The sequence below is a fragment of the Ochotona curzoniae genome, unplaced genomic scaffold (assembly GCF_017591425.1).
Source record: "Ochotona curzoniae isolate NIBS_2020 unplaced genomic scaffold, NIBS_Ocur_1.0 scaffold_4701, whole genome shotgun sequence".
Taxonomy (NCBI): domain Eukaryota; kingdom Metazoa; phylum Chordata; class Mammalia; order Lagomorpha; family Ochotonidae; genus Ochotona; species Ochotona curzoniae.
Genome location: NW_024467122.1, coordinates 14068820 through 14096800, shown reverse-complemented (window position 1 = coordinate 14096800; position 27981 = coordinate 14068820). Strand labels below are relative to the sequence as shown.

The 27981-nt window shown below is 44.5% G+C and overlaps 1 protein-coding gene across 1 annotated transcript in view; it reads left to right on the top strand.

The window, feature by feature from the left end:
- The window catches only part of KIAA0586 (KIAA0586 ortholog), a 104327-nt gene that overhangs the window by 51472 nt on the left and 24874 nt on the right, over positions 1–27981 (top strand). The window contains exons 22-29 of the mRNA XM_040968630.1: positions 1486–1642; positions 2048–2282; positions 3524–3771; positions 5556–5632; positions 7990–8124; positions 9225–9402; positions 16304–16458; positions 22103–22211. Of these exons, the coding sequence (XP_040824564.1) occupies positions 1486–1642; positions 2048–2282; positions 3524–3771; positions 5556–5632; positions 7990–8124; positions 9225–9402; positions 16304–16458; positions 22103–22211 (1294 nt within the window). The remainder of the gene's footprint in view (positions 1–1485; positions 1643–2047; positions 2283–3523; positions 3772–5555; positions 5633–7989; positions 8125–9224; positions 9403–16303; positions 16459–22102; positions 22212–27981) is intronic.

Here is a 27981-nt window from a genome sequence, read left to right as displayed (position 1 = left end):
GAATTGATCATATGTGTATGTTTTAATGATTTTTTAATTTGATAGGCAAAACGAAAAGAGACCCACACACACACATGCGGAAAGGGAGCGCTGGAGAAGGGAGGAGAGAGGAGTCTTCCGTGTACTCGTTCACGTCTCACATGATGGCTACAGCCTGGTGTGAGCCAGAGCAAAACCAGGAAGCTGACCTCCAGCCTGGTCTCCCACAGGAATGGCTGGGGCTCAAGTCTGGGACCATCATCTGCTGTCTTCCCAGGCACATTAACAGGAAACTGCATTGGAACTGGGGTAGTCAGGACTCTGCTGGCACTCTAATTTGGAGTGCTGTTACAAGCAGTGGCTTCACCCCATCGCACTGGCCCTGGTGCATGGTTTTGAATTGTGTTTTGGTAGTGTGTCTAAAACAGTGTTTTCTGGTGGTCAGCTTATGCAGTCAATAAGGAAAGGTGCAGTGAACTTCCTTCATTTTAAAATGAAGGCTAAAGTATGCTGATTATTAAGTAATGCTGTGGAATTCATGCTGCAGAGATAGGGAGTGGTTTTAAGTTATATATTAATTTGCTACTCATTAAACAGAATGAAGGCTAATCTGATATATGAAGACTTTTCTGAATGAGAGAAGAAAAAGCAAATTTGTTAAAAAAAAATGGCCATTGGCTGTGATCAGCCAGTTTATAGATGTAAAAGAAATACCAGTTGTCTGTACATAGAAAAACATGATCAGCCTCAATAATTATTTAGGAAAAATTCAGAATAGAGGAAATATTCAAAAAGTTTGTTAACCCTGTTTTCCAAACCTTAGGGAAATGGGCCTCTGCATATCTTCTGGTGGTCATATAAGATAGTCTGATCCTCTAAAGGGATTAGCAAAATCCAAATTAAAAATACCATTAGCCCTTTAAGCAACCCATCTCACTTCTGGGAATTGATTCCATAGGTAGATCTTCATACGTCTGAACTGAGTTAGTTAAGATTATTGATAACTCTGAGAACGGGAGCCAAAATAGGAAAGATTTAAGTAGGAGAGGAGGTGAGGTTTTCTGTCATCGTTTTGTGCGTTTTGGATTTGGAACCATTTAAATTATTGTTTCAAGAAATTAATATGCAAATGTTTATTTTTTCCTTCCTTGCCAGTTTTCATTTCTCTGCTATCTTTATCTCTCTGGTCTCCCCCCCTTTTCTTGTTATTTCGTTACTTTTGATGTGTTCTGTTCTTTGATGCTGGAAGGCTGGTTTTGTTGCTGCAGGAGCATCAGTTGGTAGTTGGGTTACAAAGGATGCCTTAGGCTTCTCTGAGTTCACCTCAGTTGCCGGAAGCTTCCTCCGCTCAGTCCCAGGCGACAGCCATCTGTCTAGAGTCCCAGCGCGTTGGCTTTGTTTTTTCTCACCTGTTTTGAGTCTGTGGTCTATGAAAAGCTCATATTATTTCAGATGATTTTCATTTGAATGATTTAAGAATGATCTTGCTTCATTAATTTATAACAGGCAAGAGTCTGTACCCCAGTGGCCACTCCGCAGCCCACGCCCCCTCGCTCCCTGTCACCTCCGAGAGAGTGTGTGCTGCTCAAAACCCCGGCTTCTTCTCCCGGTGACTCGGATCATGACGTGGCTCTCCCGGTGAAAGAGATATTTGCTGAAAAAGGTAGGAACTGTTTTCTCTAAGGTAGATTTAGCAACTACTAAGTAAAATTTCATGATTTTTTTTTTAATAAAGTGCTTTATAAATGTATACTTGTTACTAGGTCGTAGTGAATTATTTTTAGTAAATCATTTTTTGTTGCAAGAAAACTAAGGAATTGGTTCCCACTGCTTAAAGTATATTGTTGGGAAGATACTTAGGCTACTCTAAGTCTGTGATGGTGTTAAAAGTAATGCCTTTTCGGGATGTTTTTGTGCTTCGCTAAGTTAATCTACAAATTTGATCATTATTGGTCACCATTATCATTATTATTGCTATTTTTTGTGTTCTAGATACTAAAGAATGTCAGAAACAAAATGTCTTATTTTCCTATGGAGTTGTCTACTTTCATTTTTTTTTCTCTTTTAGAAAAATCCATAGGGAAGGATATGCCTGCTGTCCCCCTTGTTAACACGCCAACAGTCACCCCTGCTGCCACACCTCCTCCAGCAGCAGCTGTTACTCCAAGTTTGTCAGAGATTTCCATTGATAAGGTGAAGGTGCCAAGCCCAGGGCTTCCCAAGCCGTGGGGTGATGGAGACCTGCCGCTGGAAGAAGAGAATCCTAACTTTCCCCAAGAAGAACATCTTCACCCGAGAGCTATGTAAATGAGAACGTGGGATGTTGCTGTGTTATCCGTGGGGGATTGCTTCTAGAACCTTCCCCCCTTCCCCACCATACCATGGGCAGTGACTGCAGAGGCTCAGGGGCCTGAGGAAGGCTGCACTGTCTTTGCATAGAATCCACTCCTGTCTACTCATACGCTTGAAACCACCCCTGCTTTATTTATAATGGCTGTTACAATGTAAAGCCTCCATAAATAATTGTATTGCTTAGGAAATGACAACATGGAAATTATATGTATGCTAAGTATGGGTGGACATTGTTTGAATGTTTTTGCGGGTGGTTGGTTGAGTATATGGCGTGCAACCTCAAGCTGCGGCTGGCCAAACGTGTTCCCTTTTGGTAACTAGATGTTCTAAGTATCATTTATCATACTAACAATAAAGCTTTTATAAACCAGAAATTGTATTTGAGAAAAAAGTAATTTCAAAAATACTAAGTTCTTCAAAAATTCAGTTATTTATATTTTCATTTCTAGTAAAAATTTTTTTAAAGATTTATTTTATTGCAAAGCGAGATATATATACAGAGAGAGGAGGAGAGACAGAGAGGAAGATCCTCTGTCTGATGGTTGGTTCACTTCCAAGTGGCCGCAATGGCCGCTGTTGTGCCGATCCGAAGCCAGGAATCTCCTCTCGGTCTCCCACGCGGGTGCAGGGTCCCAAGGCTTTGGGCCGTCCTTGACTGCTTTCCCAGGCCACAAGCAGGGAGCTGGATGGGAAATAGCGCTGCCGGGATTAGAACCAGTGCCCGTCCCGGTGTGTTCCAGGCAAGGACTTTAGCCACTTAGGCCACCACATTAGGCCCTAAAAAAATTTTTTTTAAAGAATGTTATTTGAAAGGTGGAGTTATAGAGAAAGGAAGAGCGGAAAGAGATGTTTTCTGTGTGCCTGGGTCACTGCCTGAGTGGCCACAATGGCCAGGGGTGAACTCCAACTAGTGCCCATATGGGATGCTGGCATTGCAGGCTGCAGCTCTAGTTCCAATTTAAAGCAAAAAAGCACTTACAGAAAAGTATACTTCCTTAATTATAGTAGTGTAAATGATAGGAATATTTAAAAAAAATAATAAATTCATTTTATCTTTGGTGATGTTTAACATAGTTGAGAGGTGTGCATGCCCATGTAGACCACAGGAATATTTTTTGAAGGAAATATATATATTTTTAATGAGTCGGCCTTCAGGAGTCTGATGTGTTTAAATCTGTCTTTGTTTTCTTAGTGTCATGTCTGTCGCTAAAGATGAAGAACCTCGGAGCGTGGACGTGCCTGCGCAGCCTGCAGCGCCCGCGCCCCTCCCAGCACTTCCTGCACACACCGGGGCTCCTTCCTCGTCCCAGTTGCTCAGTGCGGACTCGTCCACGCTGGAGAGCACGTGGAGCCCAACCGCCACTGACACGGAAACCTTGGACCGGCCCATCTCGGAAGGAGAGGTTTTGTTTAACTGTGGTCAAAAGTTGGCTGCCCAGGGTAAGTGATTTTGTGTAAATTGGCTTCACTGGTTCGATTGTGATAATTCCCTACGGAATACTTAAGTCAAAAAGTTTGTCACTTTAATTCTCAAAGCTTGACATGATTTAATTGAAACAGCAGTAGTGACTACAGCAGCGGTGTCTGGATCAGGCTGAAGCCAGGAGCCCAGGACTCCAGCTGGGTCCCCTTGATGGGGGGTGATGTGCTTCCTTGCAGGAAGCTGGGCAGGAAGCAGGATGGCTGGAACTCAGAGCAGCACTGTGCCGTGGGGTACGGGCATCTCAGGGCGTGGGCTCACCTGTTGTACCCCAGCACATCCTTAGCTTATTTTTTTAATAGCTGATTTGTCTATTTTTAAAATTCTATAACTGGGGAATTTTAGATGGTTTTTAATATTCTTACATATATAATTGCTGAGTGTGTACCCTTAAAATCCTGATTCCTTGGTAAATTGTTCTCTGGAATGTTTAATCAGCTTTTAACTGTAATGTTTTTTTTTTTTTTTTTTTTTTTTAAAGATTTATTTTTATTATTTTTTTATTGGAAAGGCGGATATACAGAGAGGAGAGACAGAGAGGAAGATCTTCCGTCCGATGATTCACTCCCCAAGTGAGCGCAACGGCCGATGCTATGCTGATCCGAAGCCAGGAGCCTCTTCCGGGTCTCCCGCGCGGGTGCAGGGTCCCAAAGCTTTGGGCCGTCCTCAACTGCCTTCCCAGGCCACAGGCAGGGAGCTGGAAGGGAAGCGGGGCTGCCGGGATTAGAACCGGCGCCCATATGGGATCCCGGGCGTGCTAGGCGAGGACTTAACCACTTGCGCCACCGCGCCGGGCCCTGTAATTTTTTTTTTTTTTTAAAGAAAGCATTCCTTTCTTTTCAAGGATCATTTTTTTATTTGAAAAACAAGAGTTGCAGAGACATGGAGTACAGAGTACGTAAGAGAGAGAGAGCTGTTTCACTGGCTGGTTTACTCCCCAAGTGGCCGCAGTGGCTCGGTCTGGGCAAGGCAGAACCAGGGCCCGGCAGCTTTGTCCTGGTCTCCCACATAGACCAGGGGCCTCAGGACTGGGCTCATTTTCTGCTGACCAAATTGATGCCCATCAGGAAGGCCAGCTTTGCAGGGGATGGTTGAACCCATTGGGTCAAAAATGCCAGACTCATTTATAAATTTTAATTTTGTTAATATTATATAAAAATATCCATTTCTTAATTTCTTTTTTTTTAAAGATTTATTTATTTGTTGAAAAGTCAGATATACAGAGAGGAAGATCGTCTGTCCATTAATTCACTCCCCAAGTGACTGCAACAGCTGGTGCTGAGCCAATCCAAAGCCAGGAGTCCGGAGCCTCTTCCGACTCTGCCACGTGGATGCAGGGTCCCAAGGCTTTGGGCCATCCTCGGCTGCTTTCCCGGGCCACAAGCAGGGAGCTTGATGGGAAGTGGGCCGCCGGGATTAGAACCGGTGCCCATATGGAATCCCACTGCATTCCAGGATTTAGCCACTAGGCTACCGTGCTGGGCCCTATTTCTCAGTTTCATAGTTATAGTTGCAATCTATGGTCGCTTTCGTTTCTGCCAAGCTAACTGATAGAACAACTCTGCTGTGTTGTTAGAAGCTCTACTTTTGAAAATACTGTTGAGATTGAATAGTTTGTTCATGACTTGTTTTTTGCTTTCCCACTATTTTATTGCAGTGTCAGCTTAATGTGGCATTCTGTGCCTTATTATGGTCAGGGTGTTTACTAAATTTGTGTTTTTCTTTTTTTTTTCTAAATTTCTAGTTTTAGGAGAAGGAGGGCTGTATCTGACAAATCTGAATGATAGCTTATCCAGCACTCTGCAAGACGCCCTTGAAATGGTGAGCACGCTGCGTTCCAGTGGGCGCCTGCGGCCCTGCATGGGCTTCTCAATTATTTGAGTTATAGACATGAATTTTAGTAAGATATGTATGAAGGAACTTAAGGTTTCTTTTTCATTTTATTATGTGATCTTACCATAATTGTGAAAAAGGGAAGACCGTTGTTAGTTTCTCTGGCTGCAGTAGCTGGGGAGAAACGAAGGGAACACACTTGTAGAATAATCAGATAGAAACCTGGTTCCATGCGGATTGTCCCCGGGGATGCTGGCTTGATATTTGAACAGGAACGTAACTATTTGAAGTAGGTCTCTTACGTTGCTTTTGCAATGTGTCCCTAACCACAATTATAATTCTTAATGCTGATAAATATTGAAATTTAGTGGCTTAAAAAGAAAAGCTGAGGACTACCGTATAGAAGAAAAGCTTGGCATTAAGAATATTATATATTTGCATATATGTGATTCAGAGTGATAATAGGAATTTTCTTTTGAAAAAGAATTACTAAGAAATAGAAATCTTACACTTTTTATGTAATTTCAAACAGCCTAAGTAATGAAAGGCAATTACGTTCAACTGTCACCTGTGACTGTCCATATCTTGTTAGACATTGTTGTTTCTTTAAACATTCGCACAGGTACATAAAATGCTGCATCAAAGAGTTTTTTATAAATAGTGTTCCTTTTTAATTTATTTATATATTTATATTTGAAAGGCAGAGAGACAGATATACAACACACACACACACACACACACACACACACACACACACACACAATCACACAGAGGGAAAGATCTTTCGTTTCCCTGGAGTGTTTACAGCGGCTTGGACCTAGCCATGCTGAACCTGGAGCTGGGGACTCAGTGCTGGTGTCCCCGTGCGTGGTGGGGACTCAGTGCTGTGTCCCCGTGCGTGGTGGGGACTCAAATACTTGAGCCATCATGTGCTACCTCCCTGGGTCACGTGACCAGGAAGTTGGACCACAAGTCCAAGTGTGATTTGGTCCCAGGCTTTCTGATGTGGGATGCATTCTAAGCAGTGTCTTGGCCCCATTGCATCACAATGCCTGCTATGATAAGGAGGCTTTAAAATAAGGTTGTTATAGAACCATTGATTTCTTTCACTTTTTTTTAAAAGACTTCTTTATGTATTTGAAAGGCAGAGTTACCAAGAGAGGGGGGACAGGTCTTCCATCTGCTGGACCACTCCCCATATATCCACATTGAGCAGGGATGGGTCAGTGCTGAGTAGGCGGCCAGGAGCTTTGTCCGGTCTCCCAAGTACCTGGTCAGGTTCTACTGCTTTACCTAGGTACGTAGCAGGAAGCGAAGCAGCCACTGTCATGATGTCAGTGTTGGCAGAGACTTAACTTGCAATGACACAGTACACTGCTGAACAGTTCATTTTTTAATAGTGATTACTTATTGAAAGTGATCGGCTGAATATATCATGAAGCGGGTACAATAAACGTGATGAAAAATATGGGATGAAGGAATAAGTAAAACATCTTTATTCTCATAGGAACATTTTACTAACATGAGGCTGATTTTATTTGTCATTATATCATTTTTATCTAAATAGCTACATTGAACTAGTACTAAATTATGACTACTTTTTCTATATTTGAAACTGAATTCTAATTTTATGTTTTAAAATGTTAACAGTAACTATACAATACACAATATACAATACAAATAACAGTAAATATACACATTTATAAAGTCAAATGCAGAAGAACAACCTGGAAAAGCTCAGAATAATTTGCCTGTCCTGCAGGTGTGCTTGCATGCAGCTAAAGGATATATGGGGTTTTTAATCCAGAGTTAACGAACTTCATTTCTCTAAAGAAAATAGCTGAGAGAGGCCGACTTGGGGCTTCCCCAAAGTGCACCCTGTGAGGCAGTGGCTTGAGGCTTGGCAGTTGGTTCCTTGGGTTTCTGGTTTTATCCTGACTCCACTCTGGCTGTTGTGGGCTCTTAAAGGCTGAACCAGCAGGTGGGAGGCTTGCCTCTTGGTTTCTTCCCTGCTTTTCAGATAAAAAATATGAACATTTTTAAAAAATGTAAATTTTACTGAACTTAAAAGCACTTCAGTGCCTGTGTGGACGAAGGGTCTGGTTTATCTAAAGCTGTGATATGACAGTAGCTTCTGCTCTGTGTATAGGATGCTTGGGACTCCTCGTTCCGTCTGTGCAGGTGCCCCGCGCTCCAGAGTCTGAACGCACTTCTGCATTCAGGCACTTCAGATGAGGACACGCAGTCTACATTGGCGTGGAATGACTACTGAGCTTTTATTCATTACAGTTGGACAGATATGGTTTTCTGGTAAATGTTGCTGTGTTGTCTTTTGTTTCTTGCAGGAGGATGATTGTCCTAGTGAAGGACAGGTGCTCAGGACGTCCCATAGGAAGCGTCACGCAGAGGCAGTTCTTTCTCTGCTTGCTAAGCAACATCAGGAGCCAGTGGTTTCACAGAAGACAGTTTGTCATCCAGAGGTATTTCCCTGGGAGAAAGGCTTTATTGAGCATGATTGGAGTGTTCTTTAGTTTTCATACATGTAAGATGCATATTTTATAGATGTAATTGCTTTTTAATTTTTGGGGGGCGGTGCGGGGAAAGGCAGAGTTAGAGAGCGGCAGCGATCTTCTGTCCACTGGTTCACTCCCCAGATGACAACAGGCAGGAAGCTGGAATCCCAGCTGGCCCCCAATGTTGGTGCAGGAGCCCAAATGTTTGGGCCATCTTCTGTTGCCTTCCCAGGAATGCTAACAGGGAACTGCATTGGAAGCAGAGCAGCTGGGAATCAAACTTTACTTACTTGGAATGCTGGTAACAGTGGTAGCAGCTTAACTTGCTGTGCCACATTGCTAGTTGAAGTATGGTATTCTCTCCATCAACTGTTTAGTTATGAAGTGCACACTAACATTGTTGGACAGTATTTATTTATGATGACAGTTATACAAGTATTCTCTTTCTCTGCTCTTAAGCTTTTTGAACTACATGTAAGAGGTGCAGGGATTTAGGGTTTAAAATTCTAATTTGGGCCTGGCGCTGTAGCCTAGTGGCTAAAAGTCCTTGTCTTGCACACCCAGGATCTCATATGGGCACCAGTTTGTATCCTGGCTGCTCCACTTGCCTTTCAGCTCCCTGCTTGTGGTCTGGAAAACAGTTGAGGATGGCTCAAAAGCCTTGGGACTCTGCACCCACGTGGGAGACCTAGAAGAAGCTCCTGGCTTCTGATTGTGACTACTTGGGGTGTGAACCAGCAGATGGAAGATCTTTCTGTCTCTCCTTCACTCTGTAAATCTGAGGTTCCAACAAAAATAAATAAATCTTTTTTTTAAAAAAAGGCAGGGGGAAATAAATTATAATTTTATTGCTATTGAATAGGGGATTGAAAAACAGGTAGTAATTGGACAAGCTTTGTAACGTTTTATCTTTTATGGATGCCATGTTAAGCTAACAGCTAAAGCTTGTCTTTCACGTCATGTGTTTGTGGCATTATAAGCACTTTCTAGAACCTTCCAGATGTCAGGTGGTGTGGCCGCAGTTGTGTATGGTCTGAGGGTTTGACAGCAGCTTGTGCTCTGTGCAGGACTTGGAGGACAGCGTGGGTGAACTCAGCGAAGGCCAGCGGCCCGGGCTGACCGCAGCGGCAGGGGGCGTCCTGCTGGGGCGCCCTCTCCGTGCCCAGCAGCCTGACCCTGGTGTGGAGTCCCTGGAGCAGCACTGGGATCCTAAGCTGTTCCCTCAGGAGTTTGGCACAGTTTCAGGTATACACCGAAAGGCCTCTTTTCGATGTTTCTTTTCTCGGAATATTCCCATCACATTTTTCTTTGAACTGTTTCCATGCTGTTTCCATAACATACATTATGTTTTGTGTTATAATCTGTAGTATGTTCCCTGTCTGAATTGAGAAGTTTAACTATTTCCAGTTGGGGCTTGCAGATTTTTTTAATTAAAGAGATATAAATGAAAAAATATGTCATAACTTGTCCTGTGGTAGAGTTTAGTAGTGCTTTTTGAAGTGTGGTTTCTGTGTCAGTTCTGGCCTGGGCACCTTTGGGTGGGACATGAGAATTTTGGTAATATAGACATAGACTAAAATTTTTTTCCAATAGTGACAGATTCATTTTAATGCCTACTACAAAAATGCATCTAGCCCCAAAACCGGCATGAAAGATCTTGTTCAATTAGATAATGCCCTAGGAGTTCACACTCTAAACTTCAGACACAGAGTTCAGTGCATCCAGGACTCTGTTGGGACGTACTAGCTAAGCTCTCTGCTGTTACACCTTAGAAATAAAGAGAAAATAGAGGGGACCAGTCACCAGCATGTCCGGATCCTCATTATCAAGCTAGCTACGTTCTGTGCAGTCACCGCAGAGGCACCCCGAGTACTGAAGCTCTGCTTCTGGGGGACACAGGGCCAGGCTGGCAGTTCTGTGATAAGGAACATTTTTGTTGATTGGATTTGTAACCTGGTGTGTGTTTCAATGTTTTAAGCAGCTTACATGATTATTTTTTTTTCAAAATTTCTGTATTTGAAAGTCAGAGAGAGACATGTCCCAGCCATTGGTTAATCTCCTAAATGCCCTCCAACAATCAGGACTGGGCCAGATGGAAGCCTGGAGTTTGGGAGAGAATCTGCTTGCACGTGCGATCGGGGCCCCTACTTGAGCCGTGGTCTGCTGACTGGGATGTGCTTTAGCATGGAGCACTCTGCTGGGGGTGCAGGCATTCCTGGGGCATCTCAGCTGCAGCCCCGACACCTGCTCCTGCTCGTTATTGAGCCTGTGTTGTTATGCGTTGATCTTGAACGCACAGCACTGTAACTCGGGCCTGAAGGAAGCTGATTAGCACAGGGGTTTTCTCTGTTAGGCACGTGGTAGTGGTGCTCAGCAGCACTACACTGCATTCCAACACAACAGTGCAATTATCCGAAATAGAAACTGTTAAAAGCATGGCATGTTACTTGCTTACAGTGTAAGAGCTGAACTAAGGAGGTGGAGAGGCTTTGTTTAGGCTCAGCGGAGAAAGCGCAGGTCAGGTGATGGAGGCTTTGCACCGCTCTGCCCAAGAATGAGGCACTGTGAGCATTAATTTTGGGGTCACAAATCAAACTAACAACTGGGTTTTCCATGCCTGTTGTTGTATGCGCTTATGTAAAAAGAAACTTCTGTAGTTTGAAGATTTGCCAGAAATCAGGAGTTGCCTACATTTAGAAAAACTAGTATATGTTGAGGGTTACTACTAATATAATTCAAAATTGGGAAGTATCCATGACTGAATTATCTGTAAAAATAAATAAGTTTTAGCATTATTTTTTATTTTTCATACATGGGGAAGTGTTAAGCATTTTACATTGTGTGAATTTAGTAAGATTTAAATGGCATAAAATGTTTCAACTACCTGTGTAGATTGCAATGAGAGGAACCGCCACTAGATGGTGCCCACGGACCACGTGGGAGTAAGTTGACTATAACTAGGTACCCATTGGATGGAGTAGAATAAATCCTCGGGGGTCTGGTCTACCCCGTCCATTACAGTGCCGGGCAGACTTGTGATACAGGGTATGTTAAATAATAAGTACAGAGTAGATACTTGTTTAATTTAATGCAGGATAAGACAAAGTTAATTTGGTAGTAGAATAGACTGACAAGTGTCGAAAATGGGTTTTAATTTCAGCTTCGTATGTCATTGGTCAAGTAATTAATGTCACCGAACCCAGTTTTTTTCTTATCTTACATATAATGAGATTAGTTACTGGTTGTCTAATCATTTCAAAATTTAGCAGCTCGAGGCAACCAACATTTATTATCTCACACATCTGTAGAAGCAGGAGTCCAGTAGCAGCTCAGCTGGACCAGCCTCAGGCTCTACCAAGGTTTTAATCCCGTAGAAGGGAAAAATGGGGATAAATCCTTGTGGTTGTGAACAAGTCCTGTAGGATGGGGCGACGCGTCGGTTGTAGCTGGGGAGGCGCCTGGGAAAGACTTCACAGATCACGGTGTCTTCCTTGAAGTGGACCTGACAGGCGGGAAGGGGCTTCCGGGACAGAATGCAGTGAGATCGGTCAGAGACAGGAAACAGTGCGGCTCACTGGGAAAATCCAAGAACTCAGGCAGTGAGTCACCTGAAGATGGTGGCCTGCCCAGCTGGGATTGTGCGGGGAGCAGACCAGGTCACGTGAAGCCCTGTGTGGGGTGTGGGAGGGCCCTTGCATACACACAGCAAGAAGCGGTGCCACCCTGATGTACTCACAGGAAAGCTTCAGCCTTGGATTTCTGTCAGTCCTGAGTATTGGGTGATACTGAATCGGTGATGATACTGATAATGAGTGAGTTGTCATATTCACCATGTATTTATTAAAGATCATCTGAGCGACAGTGTGATCGATCAGTTAGGAAGGGTGCGACTAGAGACAAGGGGACTGGTGAACCACCTGTTACAGTAGACATTGTTCAGCAGGGAAGATGGGAAAGACAGTTCAGCAGCTGTTGAGGAGAATGGATGAGACTTTGATAGTGAGAAGTACAGAAAAAGAAGTGGTCTGAGGCATGGCCCGCTTCCTGGCTGGGATGGTTGGATGGCCGTTCCATTTCCCGAGGGAGAGTATGGAGGAAGGACAGAATTGGGGAAATAGGATGAGCATGGTTTCATAAAGCATGGTGAATTTGAGGTGGCTTTGACGCTCATAGAAATGGAATGATCTGTTGGAGATGCAAGACCAAAGCCCACTGCCAGCCAGATCAACTCGGTCTTCTCTCAGAGTCTACTGTACGATCCTGCACAAGTGAAATCAGAAGTTTCAAAATTAGAATTAATTGAACTTGTGAAGGAGCCAGGATTGGGATGGAGTGGGAAGAGCTGTAGCCTGGGATGCTAGTCTCCCATGTAAATGCTGGTTTGCATCCCACCTGCTGTACTTCCACACCAGCTCGTGGCTCATGTGCCTGGGAAAGCAGAAGCAGATGGCCCAAGTGCCTGGGCCCTGCACCCATGTGGGAAACCTGGATGACACTCAGGGCTCCTGGCTTCTGCCTGCCCCAGCACTGGCTGTGGTGGCCTGCTGGGAAGTGAACCAGTGGATGGAATCTCGCTGTCTCTCTTTCTCTCCCTCTGTCCCCCTCTCTCTCTCCCTCCCTCTGACTTTCAAGTAAAGAAATCTTTGAAAAAAAAATGACTTTAATGAAATAGCATTTTAGATACCCTTCTTATAAAGGTATAAGATGTCCCCTCTGAATGAATGCACTTTTTAGAACTGACGGCGGATGTCACATTGCTGGACTGCTGTTCAGGCAGTCTGGCCCCTTTTCACTGTGAGATGCCTGTCGTGACCTGCGGTTCTCTGGGGTTGCCCACCTGCTGTTCTGATCACAGGCTTGTAATCCAGATGAGGTTTGAGCCTTGCTTCACTGGCAGGGATCTCTCATCTAGCCTAGTGCAGCAAGTATCTATTAAATGGTAGGCTATTGTGTGATTCGGAACTATTGTGCACTTTTTGATTTTCTTGTTTTTTTATTAAACAGTTTTTGAATTGCCTCCAAACATTCCCCTTCCTCACATTTTCTCTTGTCCCATGTTATGTTTTTATCCCAGGTGGATTTTATTTCTTACGCATATGCACGTGTGCAGTATGATTTACAACTTCAGATCATGACACGCCCGCTTGCTGCATTGTGTTTTTACTTAGTAACTTCTGTAGATTGCGTGATAACTGCTGAAAGCCCTGTGGTATTGATTCCCAGTTTTCAGTCACGTCTCTGTTGGTGGATACTGACTTTGTTGCCCTATACCCTGACATTGTGTTACTTACGGAATAGCTTTTCAGGAGTAGTTAGGAGATCCAAGGGCAAATATATTTCACATGTAAAAGCAGATATGGGGTCAGTGCCAGACTTAGTAGCTAATCTTCAGCTTACAGGACCAGCATCTCATGTGGGTCCCAGTTAATATCCCAGCTACTCCACTTCTGATCTGTCTCCCTGCTTGTGTCCTGGGGGAACAGCAAAGGATAGCTCGAGTGCTTGGGACCCTGCATTCATGCGGGAGACCTGGAGGAAGCTCCTGGCTCCTGGCTTCAGACCAGCTCAGCTCTTGCCATTGTATCCACTTGGGGAGTGAGCCAGCTGATGGAAGATCTCTCTCTCCCTCTCTCTTGCTCCTTCTCTGTAACTTTGCCTTTCAAATAAAAATAAAAATAAAAAATATTTTTAAAAAAGGTTTGCTTATTATTATTGGAAAGTGAGATATACAGAGAGTAAGCGACAGAGAGGAAGATCATTTCCAAATTTATATTTATATTCCAAATTTATATTTTTTCCATTGTAATTCTTTATAATCATTTTTTTTTTTGCCATATGGTTGAAGTAGTTTGTATATGGTTAGATATTTACATCTTTTATACAGGTTGAATTCCCTTATCTGAAATATTTGAGAGCAGAAGTGGATTATTTTGTTTTGTTTTTCAGATTTATTTACTTATTTTACAGGCAGAATTACAGATGGAGAGAGGGACAGACAGATTAAGAGAGAGAAAGTGCTCTTCCATGCTTTGGTTCACTCCCCAGATGGCCATGATGGCCGGAGCTGGGCTGGTCTGAAACCAGGAGTCTGGAACTTCTTTTGGGACGCCCACATTGGTGCAGGAGCCCAAGTACTTGGGCCAACTTCTGCTGTTTTCCCAGTCCTGTTAGCAGAGAGCTTACTGGGAGATGGAATAGCCAGGATTCAAACTGGTGCCCGTACGGGGTGCCGATTCTGCAAATAGCAACTTTACCTGCTATTTCACAGTGCAGGGCCCCAGATGTATTTTTGGGTTTTCAGATACTTGAATTTTGGCATTTACATAATGAGATGTATTTTGGATAGAACCAAAAGTCAAAACAAAAGATTCATTGATATTTCACATAGACCATAATTCAGCTAGACTAAAGTTATTTTTAAATATACATAGATATTCTCCACTTTTGTTTTAACTGATTGTCGCATGAGCTGAGATGTGGACTGTTCTAGTGATGTGATGCTGGCACTCAGAATGCCTCAGGTTTTGGAGCGTTGTGCAGTTCAGATTTTTAGATTAAGCATAAGGTGTCCTTTTTTTTTTTTTTAGCATTTATTTTCATTGGTAAGGCAGAACTACAGAGAGGAGCAGCAGAGAGAAAATCTTCAATTCTTTTCCTACTGATTAAAGTCATACGTATAAACTATGCTGTTTTAAAAAGCAGTTAATAATGAAAAACAATTTCTCTCAGAAATATTTGAGCAAGAATGTGAAATAAAGACCAATGACTAGGAATTGGGAGATGCAAATTTTAATCTTGCTTCACTCACAGAAATGAAGAATGGGATTCTGAAAACAATGTGTGGCTAAGTGTTTACAGTGTCTGTCGGGCATTTAGGGAACTGGGTAAGGTGCGTTGGGACACTTGCATCCCATGTCTGAATGCCTTGGTTACGTCCTGGCTCTGCTGCCAGGCCCCTTTCCTGTGGATGTACGCTCTGGGAGGCCACACCTGTGCTCAGGTAGGGGGTCCCTGCCACCCACGCTGCAGGTCTTGTCTGAGTCCTGTCCGGCATTTGGAGATTGAAGCAGCTGGTGGGAGATCTCTCTTGCTGCCTTTCAAATTCTAAATAATAATAATAATAATTTAAAAATTAAAGAAATAGAATATGAAGTGTGATACAGATGAGCAGTGGTATTACTACATGTGTAAATGCTGCTGCTGTTATTTTTATTTTTATTGAGATGCAGTTTAAACGAATGCAAAAAGGAAGTTGTTCATTCAAAGAAAAAGATCCACAGAACAGATTTAATAATACTAACAGCTCTGACCCAGGAAATCACCCTGTACTTTTTTTTTTTAATTATTTTTTTTAATTGGAAAGGCGGATATACAGAGAGGAGAGACAGAGAGGAAGATCTTCCGTCCGATGATTCACTCCCCAAGTGAGCGCAACGGGTCGATACTATGCCGATCCGAAGCCAGGAGCCTCTTCCGGGTCTCCCATGCGGGTGCAGGGTCCCAAAGTTTTGGGCCATCCTCGACTGCTTTCCCGGGCCACAGGCAGGGAGCTGGAAGGGAAGCGGGGCTGCCGGGATTAGAACCGGCGCCCATATGGGATCCTGGGCATGCAAGGCGAGGACCTTAACCACTTGCGCCACCGCGCCGGGCCCCACCCTGTACTTTTTAACAAAAGTTATTTTCACTTTTATTAGAGAGAAAGTGCTTCTATTCATGAATTCCTCCCCAAAGGCCCCCAAGGAATGGGACGTGTAGATGTCCCAAGCTTCACCACTGCACCCAGACAGGGGCCGCTGCCCTTGTGTGAGGTTATGTTTTAGATAGGAATTCTGTGAAGTCCTAGTGATTGGAAAAGTAAGGCAGATGTTAAGAGTGGTGTGTGAGAAGGGGCGGGGCAAGTTCTTGACCGTGGACCTTACCGAGAAGGATCCATGGGTGTGTTTGAATGCAGGTACTTTTCCATTCTCTCTGAGCTTTGGTGTGGACCACAATGATGGCCTGGTACAGTGTTTCCCTAGGTTTGTGGTTAAGGTGCATTGATGATTCTGATCCAATAGATGATAAATATTTGTGCTTTTAGTTCAACTATGATTCTTTCCTAGAGTAAATTGAAGTTCTGCCTTTTTGTGTACGCCCTTGCTAACAGGTGGTGTTTATGGAGATTCCTGTGTGAGTCACGGTCCTATGAGTGTGGGAGAATTGGAGCTGCAGCCGATCTCAGACCTTGTGCTTCCCACAGCACTTCTGACTGCGCAGGGAAATGATGCTGACTTACCAAAAATAGCAGAAGATTTTTCTCAGGTACCAAATAAAGCGCACTTACACTTTTCAATGAGAAGCCCAGCTGTCCCAGCTCAGGATGGCGGATTGTCAGGAGCGCTGCTTGCGGTCAGGGAACCTTGAACCAAACCTTGTTTGTTAACTAAGCCTTGATGTCAGTCTTAGCTCACTGTGATCTAACCATTTTCTTGAACACGTTACTTAGCTTCTGCTGTTTCCTTTTATTAAAATTAATGATAAAAATGATGTCTTTAAAAAATACTGAACATAGTTGGGTGTCTGTTATCACTTACACCTCTGTATTTCTCTGCAGTGCATAGTAGATCCATAATTCTCAGTAATTGTTGATTATATTAGAACTTGTTCCACAAAAATACAAGGAATTTCCTGTGAGATGGAGCCAGGGATCCATGCAGTGCTGTGCAGGGAAGAAGCAGAGTCACCGCTTGGCATGACATTATAAATGCAGTTTTGTATTCATGTCCTGCAAGCAATTTATCCAGCGGTAGTCTTCGCTTGGCATTTTACAGTGCTCCATAGTGGAAAAACGGGAAGAAAAAGTATGTGAAATAAAGATTATTTATGAAACACTACTGTATAGGGTTCAGTTTTATTAACTTATGTTCAAGCAAAGGTTAGGAAAAACCAGTTAATAATGAGTAAACATTTCTTAATACCATCACACAAAAGGGTATTGTAGACTTTGCGAAGGGAGCAGCAGTGTGGAGTGCAGGTCTGCCCCTGCGCGCAGCACTGGCATCCCACTTGGGTACTGGTTGGAGTCCTAGCTGTTCCCCTTCTGATCTAGCTCCCTGCTGACGGCCCGCCAAGGCAGCAGGCATGAGCAGGCCGTGGGCGCGTGCCCCGCGTGGGAGACCTGGATGAAGCTCCTGGCTTTGGCCTGGCCCAGACCCAAGTGCCGCAGCCGTTTGGGGGAGAACCAGAGAACAGAAGTCTCTCTCTGCCTTTGCCCCCCTTCCTTAACTCTTCTTTCCAAATAAATAAATCTTTTAAAAATGTTTGGCAGACAATGAGGTAGGCAAAAATTTCTTGGATATGATACATAAAGCAGTATCCATGAAAGAAAAAATTTAGATTCGTGTGGAAGTAAGCGCCTCTGCTCTTCGAAACTGTTCCGGGCAGGTGTTGGGCACATCCACAGCAGCGCCTGGGCTCGAGTCCAGCTCTGCTGCCAAGTCTAGTGAGCGTCCGGGTGCAGCAAAGCGATGGTTCGTACAGTCGGGTCCTTGCCTCACATACGGCAGTCCAAGATCCAGTTTCCAGCCCTTGTTATCAGCTTGACTCAGCTATGATTGCAAACCAGCAAACGGAAGTTCTATATTTTGGTCTGTGTCTTTCTGTTTCTCAGATTTTCAAAATAAATAAATAATTTTAACAAACAAAAACTGATATGGACAGGAGAATAAGAAGAGATACCATGAACTGGGAGAAAATAATTTCAAATCACGTATTCGGGGCCCAGTGCGGTAGCCTAACAGCTGAAGTTCTTGCCTTGCACATGCCAGGATCCCTTATGGGCCCCGGTTCTAATCCCGGCAGCCCCATTTCCCATCCAGCTTCCTGCTTGTGGCCTGGGAAAGCAGTTGAGCCTTGGGACCCTGCACTCCATGTGGGAGACCTGGAGGAGGCTCCTGACTACGGATTGGCGCAGCTGAAGCTGTTGTGGCTACTTAGGGAATGAATCATTGGACGGAAGATCTTCCTCTCTCTGTATATGACTTTCCAATAAAAGTAAATACATCTTTTTTAAAATCACATATCTGATCAAAGATTTATATCTGGAGTATATAAAAAACTCACCAAAAACAAAGTTAAGAAAACAAACATCCCAATTAAAAGATGAACAAAACATTTGGGCAGATACTTTACCCAAAGTCCACATGTGAAAGGCAGATTAGCACAGAGAAAGAGCAGTTCTGAACGTCACCAGTCGGAGGGTGATGGGGCGCACTCAGCAGGGCAGCCCTGGGTGCCCGCCTCAGGGGAGAGCGGAGGGTGATGGGGCGCACTCAGCAGGGCAGCCCCGGTGCCCGCCTCGGGGTAGAAAGACTGGTGTGCTAAATGTCGGCAGGCATGTGCAGGAACTGAACGCCCCTGCTGCTGCTGGGGGTGAGAAGCCATCGGACTGCTGAGGGGACACAACCAGCAACGAGGCAACTTCATAAAAATTAACACCTGTCTCCATCAAAGCCATGCCGTTTTATATCTTGTTTCTCAAGAGAGACTAATGCTACATGCTAATATTCAAACATGAATGTTAATAGCAAGTTTACATTTATGGTGATCTCCAACTGGACAGTGTCCATCAATAGGCAAGTTACAGCATGAACTGTACGATAACTGTGCTGTACAACAGTAAGACAGGCCAACTGTTTATCCGTATAATTGCCTGGAACATTCATAAAAGTGTTGAGGGAAAGAGACCAAAAAAAAAAAAAAAAAGTGAATGATTGAAGAACCCCAGTATTTTTTCTATATAATCCCAACTTTGTAAAATCCTAGAAAATACAAACTAGTCTATAATAAAAAAGGATTTCAGTGCTTTCTTGTGGAGGGCGAGGGAGGGAGTTGAGGCCAAAAGTGAGTAGATGCAAAAGGCTCCAGACGGCCTGAGATTGATGAATGTATTGTCGGTATCGTGCTGCTTGTAGCTGTGGTTCATGAACACATACCTGCGTCAAAGCTAGCAAATTGTATACTTTTAAAAATGTCAGATTTGTTAGTGGGAGCTTCTTCTGAGTCTCATATGAGTGCAAGGTCCCAGGATTTGGGCCATCCTTTACTGCTTTCCCAAGCCGCAAGCAGAGAGCTGAATGGAAAAGAGAGTCCGGGGCCCAAGCCAATGCCCATATGACATGCCAGTGCTTACAGAGGGGTTATCAGCCAGTTGAACCATCACGCCCCTGTTGTCCTGTGTTAAAATAAAACTATGAAGCTTTACTGGAAAAAACGGACCTTAAAATTTTCCTTTGATTCCTGTAACTAAGATTACTATGTTGATCCTGCATGATAGCCTAGTGGTCTTCACCTTGAAAGCCTGCTTTATGTGATTCTCGTAGCTGATAAGAGGTTTTATAACAAGTGTTTTGAATTCTGTATCTCCCATTTTTTCGGTGTCTTCCTCAGTTAACTCAGTTTGGCAAAGGGTTTTGCTCCTTTGCAGGAGAATCTTCAGTAATATTCATTGTGCCTCTGTCTCTTCTTTTGTTCTTGGTCATTGTACTTCTGGTTAGCAGAATCTTCTGCTTGGGGCAGGTTTCTAAGCTGTGTGACCCACAGGTCTACAGTTTGTTTTTACTGATTGCAGTTGGCACACGGCTCTTTGTTTGCAGTCAGTTGTGCCATTCCCTGCAGCAAGTTCCAGGTCTGGGTTCTTATGTCAGATTTCCACCATGGTCTCCGTGTCCCCAGTGGGACGGGCAGTTCTTTGTCTGGGTTCACCACCCGAGTTCCTAGTGAAAAGTCCCTTCCCACCTGGTTGCTGGTGGAGTTCAGATCGCCACTTGCTGAATGCTGCTGGAGTATCAGTCACTGCAACACCACACCGCTGTGTCCGCTGCTTTCCTGTGTCTGTCAGTCTCTAGGTGCCCCTCTGCTGTTGTTCTGGCTTCTATTTCCTGGAATGTGTCCTCTGCTTCATCCTGATGAAATGTTTCTTCGTCCGTTTAAACGTGTCCTTACCTTATTCTGCCATCTTGATTCTCTAGTGGTCCTCACCTTGCATGTACCGGGGTCCCACATGGTCACCAGTTCGTGTCCCGGTTGTTCCACTTCCCATCCAGCTCCCTGCTTGTGGCCTGGGAAAGCAGTGCAGGATGGTCCCAGGCCTTGGGACCCTGCACCCACATGGGAGACCCACGTGAGATTCCTGGCTTCTGGGGGGCTCAGCTCCGGCCATTGTGGTCACTTGGGGAGCGAATAATAAATGGAAGATCCTTCTGTCTCTCCTCTCTGTAAATCTGCCTTTCCAATCAAAATAAATAAATCTTTTAAAAAAGGGTTCTATATTTATTTTCTTTGGTTCATTATCATCATCATAATAGCACATAATTATTTATCATATTTATTCTGCTGGATACTATTCTGTGTACTTTACTTATTTAATATTACTTAATACTTATTTAATACTTTCCCGGCAGAAAGCTACACAGCCAGTGATTCTAAATTCAAAAGGCAGAGTTAAAGCTAATTGTCTAAAACTATTTCCTTTTCAGGAAAGATAGTGGTATGCTTACATGCATGTGAACAAATGCTTGAGATTCTTCCTGGTTCTGTGCGTTGCTAATGCCCCGAGTCCCTGTGAAAAGATGTCGGAGGGCTCATTACTGAGAGGAGAGGAAGGAGTGAGACTGGCCAGTTACCCAGTGCGTGTGTGTGATTATGAAGTGGCTCTGACTGCTCTGGAGGCCAGATCTGGATGGTTGGGCCATAGATAAGGAGGAGCTATAGTATCTTGAATGGCAAATAGAGAATTAAATGATATTACTGCATATAAAAGCTCCGTGAAAATTGGAGTACATTATGCAAATTTTCATTTTAATTCAAAATGGCATATGGAAGAGCTTACAGCTGAATTAATTCTAATCCTGTCTAAATACATCATATAAATGTAGAATATTTTCATTTATATATTTTCATTTATATATTTTCATTTATAAGAGGCCTGGAATCTAATAAAATGGAAAGAAAAGAGTTGAATATTCAAAATCTGTATTATCCAATATCTAAGTTTTTGTTTTAACAATATCTTTTGTAATATGTGCATCCTCACCGATTTGGTAGAAATACTCATAGATAACTGACAGAAAAGGCAGTTAGAAAACTAGCATACTAATATGATTTCCTTTTTTTTTTTAAAGATTTATTTTTATTATTTTTTCATTAGAAAGGCGGATATACAGAGAGGAGAGACAGAGAGGAAGATCTTCCGTCCGATGATTCACTCCCCAAGTGAGCCCAACAGCCCATACTATGCCGGTCTGAAGCCAGGAGCCTCTTCCGGGTCTCCCATGCGGGTGCAGGTTCCCAAAGCTTTGGGCTGTCCTCGACTGCTTTCCCAGGCCACAAGCAGGGAGCTGGAAGGGAAGAGGGGCCGCTGGGATTAGGACCGGCGCCCATATGGGATCCCGGGCGTGCAAGGCGAGGACCTTAACCACTGCGCCACCGCGCTGGGCCCAATTTCCTTTTTTTAAAACGGTCTCCACTTGTAATCATTTTCGGGTTTTTTTTTTGTTTGTTTGGTTTTTGTTTTTCTTAAAGATTTGTTCTTCTATTGGAAAGACAGAGATACAGAGAGGAGGACAAAGCAGAAGGTCTTTCATTGATTCACTCCCCAAGTGGCCACAGTGGCCAAAGCTGCACTGATCCAAAGTCCAGAGCCTCCTCCGGGGCTCCATGGGGTGCAGGGTCCCAAGGTCTGGGCCGTCCTCGATTGCTCTCCCAGGCTACAAGCATGGAGCTGGATGGGAAGTGGAACTGCCGGGTTTAGAACTGGCGCCCATATGGAATCCTGGAGCGTGCAAGGCGAGGACTTTGGCTGCTATGCTACCACACCTTTCAAATTTTCATGTGAACAATTTGATTTTTCAGGTTTTTTGAAGTAACTTAAAAATAACCCTATGACTTTATGTTTTAAATTCTGTAGTACCAACAAAAGCAAGACCAGCATGGTAAGCAAGTTGAACACAAGCCAGCACAAAGTCGTTTAATATGCGTAAGAAATATATCTGATGCTACACTTTCACAGAAACAAGGTAAGACTTTTTTTCCAAAAACACTGATACGGTAATTTGATCCTCATCTTAATATTGAATAAACATATAATAAGGATTCTGTACTTTTACATGCATTCTACGCTTGTGTCTAGTATTTTGTTTATTTTTATCTCATAGGGTACATTTGGATGAAGAATATGATATTGTATTTGATTATGAATTTATTCTTTCCACCAAATCCAGTATTTCTAATGAATATTAACAATTCTTAGTTAATTTTTTTTTTTTAGTTCTGCCATGTGACTCTTACACCATTGAGTATCAGGGTCTTTTTACCTACAGCTAGATTGGAATCTGTGTCCAAGTTGATGAGCAGGAGCGATGGCTGTGGATGTGCCTTCGAAAGGTTATGTAGTATATGTGGTTGTGTTGACCGTAAGTATAACTTACAAATCAAGTGATTCCCATGTAACACGTTATCATATGGATAAACATTCTGTGCTGTTGCTTACCAGAGCTGTGTGATTGGACTTTAGTTCCCCAATCAGCAGTAAAGCATTTGAGGCTGACGTTTCGTTGCTACACGGCTGTTGGCCTTCCTGCTTCTCAGTCATCCGTGTTTTGTCTGAGCCAACTTCTGAGATGTGGCAGTGCACACTAATAGTTATTCTGCTACAGCTGCCTGTCCGTAATCTGCAAAGAAGCAATAGGCATATTTTGAGCAATGGAATGTTTTTCTTCGCTTCTTATCACTGTGGTTTTTATTTCATGTTCAAATAATATTTAATTGAGTGAATTCCCATGGCTGAGTGCCGCTATGATTGCACATGTAACTGTGAATTTGATGCTGGGAAGGACCTCAAAGCAGAAGGCATTCAACAGAGTTACGAGGGTTGCTCCGTGCGAGTTGAGGTTTGAGTTTTAACTTTAATTTGCTCTCTGTTGCCTCTCATGGAATTCTCAGAAACTTGCCTTCCTTCCTTTTTTTTTTTTTTTTTAAATAACCTAGCCCTAGTAACGGTAATATTACAGTTTGATATCCTGAACAAAATCGCTTCTAATGCTTCTCATGGTGATTTGAAAGTTAATCATGGCAGATCGAGAGATGACCAAAAATCATATCAAGACTTAATGTCTTTCTACCAAATGATACCAACGTTAGTGATCAATGATAGTTCACTTAATTTAATTTTTATAAAAGATAGTAATTTCTTGGAATTATATATGAATGCCGAATGCTGATTTTTCGGGGATATGTCATACTAATAAAAGAATTGATCTTCTCAAGTAACAAAAACATATCTTTTATAAAATTATAAAACTAACAATCTATTTAGAAAAATGGCATCATTTTCAGTTTGACATATATGACTGACCACAAGGTGGCAGTAGTTGCCTCTTTGTTGACTTGAAATAGCAGTCAAATAATATCCAGCTGATATTTAGTAAGTAAGTAAAAACCATAAGATTATGTAGATTAGCAGAAAGTCAAGATATTAGTTTTAGGAGGAAGTTCTATTTAGCAAGGATTTGTAACAATTGTACTTAATATGTTTAAAATCCTTTGCATTTAATTTTGTATGTAATACTAAAGTTAGCAAAGCAGACCTGTGTCAACCTAAGACAAATAAATAGTCAATGCGATAGAAACAGAGCGCCTTAAACAGGAGCCGTGTCTCTCAGTCTGCGATTGACACACACCAACCACTGCGAATATCTCTTGAATGTGTATGGTTATCTTGGCAAATAGTCGCGCTGTTGGTTATGATTTTTTTCGTTTATAAATTGTACTAAAAAAAATACTTTTTTGCCTGTGATCCTCTGAGAGATTGCCAGAAGTTTTGGAGAACAGAAAGAATCTGAGTGCCACAATACCTCTCCGGATTCTTCAGGCCTTTGGGTGGCCTGGGGAAAGTTTGGTCCTGTCTGTTCATACACAGAGGACCTAGAGATAAGGAAATTCACCTTATCACAAGGGAATCAAAGCTGTGTCTTTTCTGGCAGATAAATGCTTCTCAGAGTGCTTAACCCCCAATTTATGGCTATTTCAGGGGGAAGTATCATGTATCTTACTTTGAAATGCATAGTAGTTTAACACATGTGTATTAGGAAATCTCGTGGCTTGCTGGCAGCGGCCGCTCTCCCACTGATCACCCGTTCAAATGAGTTGAAGCTGTGACTCCAGCAGGAGTGCCCATTCGAGTACTGTGCCAACAGGAAATCCATAAAACCTTTGTTCTCTTTTGCCTTTGATTTTTACCTTCGTATTTTAAAATAAAAGAGGAAAGTGTATTGAATATTCTGACAGATGATATCTTTGGAGTGTTAAGAAAAAATCCTTTCAATGGTTGTTGAACTTATTGGATATACTCTTGTCCACATAGTGCTGCTCTTTACCTGATTGCACATACTAGTTAGTGTGTCCAACAGGTGAATAGGGAAAGTGCTTCTTTAAGAAGTTATGTTAGTGAGACCGACATGGTGGGCTGGCACACTGCTGGAAGACCAGGCTCTGGGGCCTGCACCTGGTATGGGGCTGTGGATTGCTGGGGCAAGGGGGTGAGGATGTGGAGTGGGGGCCACTACGGGAGTACTTGACGGTTGTGGAAGGACTTCTGGGGAGTTCCCTGGACCAGGCCACTGCGCTTGCAGTTGAGGAGTGATTTCGGAGGCTTTCACAGACAGGTCACCATATTCGCAGGTAGATGAAGGGGCTGAGACTGGGTAGTTTGGAGAGGGGAACTCAGAGGGCATGTCTGGGTCAGGCCAGTGCACCCACCCACATGGGCGACCTGAGCTGGGATATGTGGCCATTACCTGTACATGCTGGCACACACAAAAGCTAGGACTAGAGGGCCTGCCTGGCAGGGCTAGGTCACAGTACCTGGCAATGAGGTTCAAGGCAGTGAGTGGGGCATGCGGGGCTGGACCATGTCACCAGCCTGTTTGTGAGGGAACTGTGTCTGGTGGCAAATTCTGTAGGGGATTGTGGGTTCACCCCTGTGGGACTGCGGCACCCTTGGTTTACACGAAAGCTAGAGTGGTGACAGGCTGACCCAGGTACAACCACAGAACTGAGAGTCACAGGAACTGGATTGAGAGTAGGTGAGGCTGGCCCAGGGTATAGCACCTGTGGGCATGCCTGAGAATTGGGTCCAGGGCTAGGCCAGGCCGTAACACCCTCTAGCGCACACAAAGGCCAGAACTGGGGATAGATTATGCTGGGCAGGGGCCTACCACTTGTCACCACATGTGTGCCTGGCTGGGGAACTTGGAGATCTCCCCTTCTAGTCCATAGCTCCCACTGGTGAGCATGAGAGCTGAGTCTTGGCATGCGTCTGGCCAGGCAAGACTGTACCACTCATGGGCATGTATATGGGCTGGCTTGGGGAGCAGGCTGGACAGAGCCAGGCTGAGCAGGGCCATAGCATGCATGCATAGGAGCCGAGGAGTACGGGATGTGGGCCGAGGTGGGACAGGGTCAGGCTAGGCAGGGCTAGGCTGCAGCACAAACTGGTAAGTTGGGAGTAGGGAGCAGGCTAGATCAGGCTAGGCCACAGCATCTGGTGGTAAGTGCCAAGACTGGGGGCAGGCCATGCCAGACTGGGTTAGAGCAACCACCAGCAAGATCTGGGGCTGGGAATGTGCTTGGTAGTGGATTTCAGGGGACTCCCCTGCTAGGCGCATTTCCCACTGGTGAGGGTGAGGGCTGGAGGTGGAACAGGCTGAACATGGCTGCAGCACCCCTCAGCATGCACGTGGGTTGGTTCTGTGGATGTGCCAGACTGGGCTAGACCAGAATGAGTATGGGACAAGCTGGGGTAGGTCACGGCACCTGCTGGCTCACATGAGAGCTGTGGAATGGACCAGGTGGGGCTGAGCTGTAGCACTCTCAGGTGAGAGCTAGCATGGGTATGGGCCTACAAGACAGGGCCATAGTACCCATTGGTGAATGATGGGACTGGAAGAAGGTCACGTGAGGTTGGGCTAAGCACCTGCCAGTGTGGGTGAGATCCACAGCTGGGAGCTGTTTTCATAGGGAACTTGAGATCATCAAAGATACAGTTTCCACTGGTGAGTGTGAAAACCAAGGTTGGGGGCAGCCTGGGCCAGGTTGAGCTATAGTACCTTTTGGGCTGCAGTACCCATTGGCATGCACGTGTGCCAAGTCTGGGGGCAGGCCAACCTGGGTCAGTCTGTACACCTGCTGGCAGGTGTGAGGGCCAAAAGGATGCAGGCCAGGCTGGGTTGGACTACAATACTCACCAGTTCACATGAGGGCCAGGGCTGGGGACTGGCCAGGTCGGGCTAGGCTGCAAACCTGCCAGCATTGACTGGGACTTGGGGCAGGCTTCATAGAGCAGGTTGTAGCACCCACTGGCAAATGTAGAGACAATGTAGGCCATGCCAGATTACTCTGCATCCTCCACCAGCACATGCAGGACCTCGGGCTAGGGAAGAGCCTGATAGGGGAGCCTCAGGGGCTCCCATGCTGGGCTACTGTTCCTGTTGGTGAGTGTGAGAGTTGGAACTAGGGTGGGACTAGGCTAGCCAGGGCTGCAAAACCGGTGCTTACATGTGAGTTGGGTTGGAGGGGAGAGCTGAACTAGGCTAAGTCACTGCATCTGTTGGTACATGCATGAGCCAGAATTAGTATTGGCTGGCTATGCTTTGTTGCATCATCTCCTGGTAAGTGCCAGGACTGGGTATAAGTCAGGTCACACTGGACTGCAATACCCCTGGCAAGCACACGATCCAGGGCTCTAAGTAGGCCTAGTAGGGAAACTGGGCATTCCTCTGCTGGGTGCAGCTCCCAGTGGTGAGCATGAGAACCGAGGAATGGGGTCAGACCAGGTTGGACAGGGTGGCAGTACCCATCAACATACGTTGGATCTGATTTGGGGGTAGGTCAGGCTGAGCTAAGCTATAGCACCTATGGGCTTATGTACAACAGCTGATGGGATGTGGGAGAGGCTGGACTAGTAGTCTTCTGCACAAGCCGGCATATTCAGGAACTGGGGCTCCAGATGTGCCTGCTGGGGTTTGGGGGTCACTCTGACTAAGCTACAGTTCTCTCTGATGTGCTTAAAGGCCAGGTTTGTGGCAGACTAGATTAACAGCTATAGCAGCCATAGGTTTATTTGTGTAGGAGATGGTGCTGGGGTGGAAGTGACCACACAGCTGTATTCACTGGTGTGTGCATAGGCTGATGTCATAGGTGTCAGGTTGAACCAGGCACTAGCTGGCACACAGAAGAGTATTGATGTCACCTCAGGCAAGGTTTCTTGAGGGACTCCCCAACTGGACCCCTAGACTCAAACTCTGGCTACAGGGAAAAATCGCAAAATATGTGGTCCCACCTTGGAGTGCATGTGTTGGAACTAGGCCTCCTCAGTTGCTGATGCCTGTGCATGCCAGAAGCGTGTGCGGAATATAACATCCAGTTCCTCTAGGCCAGAGGAGGACATGGAAAGCAGAACAGGCTGGACCACTCTCCTGGCTTAGCTTTGGCAGTAGGTGTCTGGGTGTGTGGATGCTTTAAGATGGACTTTGTCAACTAGTGGACTTTGAGTTTTCTCAACTCTGAAGCAACAAAATCAGTAGCATGTCAGAACTTTCCAAAGCACTCAGTAACCGCTGAAACATTCTTCCCCTCATTGGAGTCTCTAAGATGACAGCATGTGGCAGTCCCCCCTCTCCAGATACTGATGTAGTTTGGCAGCAAAGAGTAGCCCCCTTTCCTACACCTCCACCCCTCGAAATAGAAGAAAAAGAAAAAAATTGGAAACTGTTGTCCCACCCACCTTCC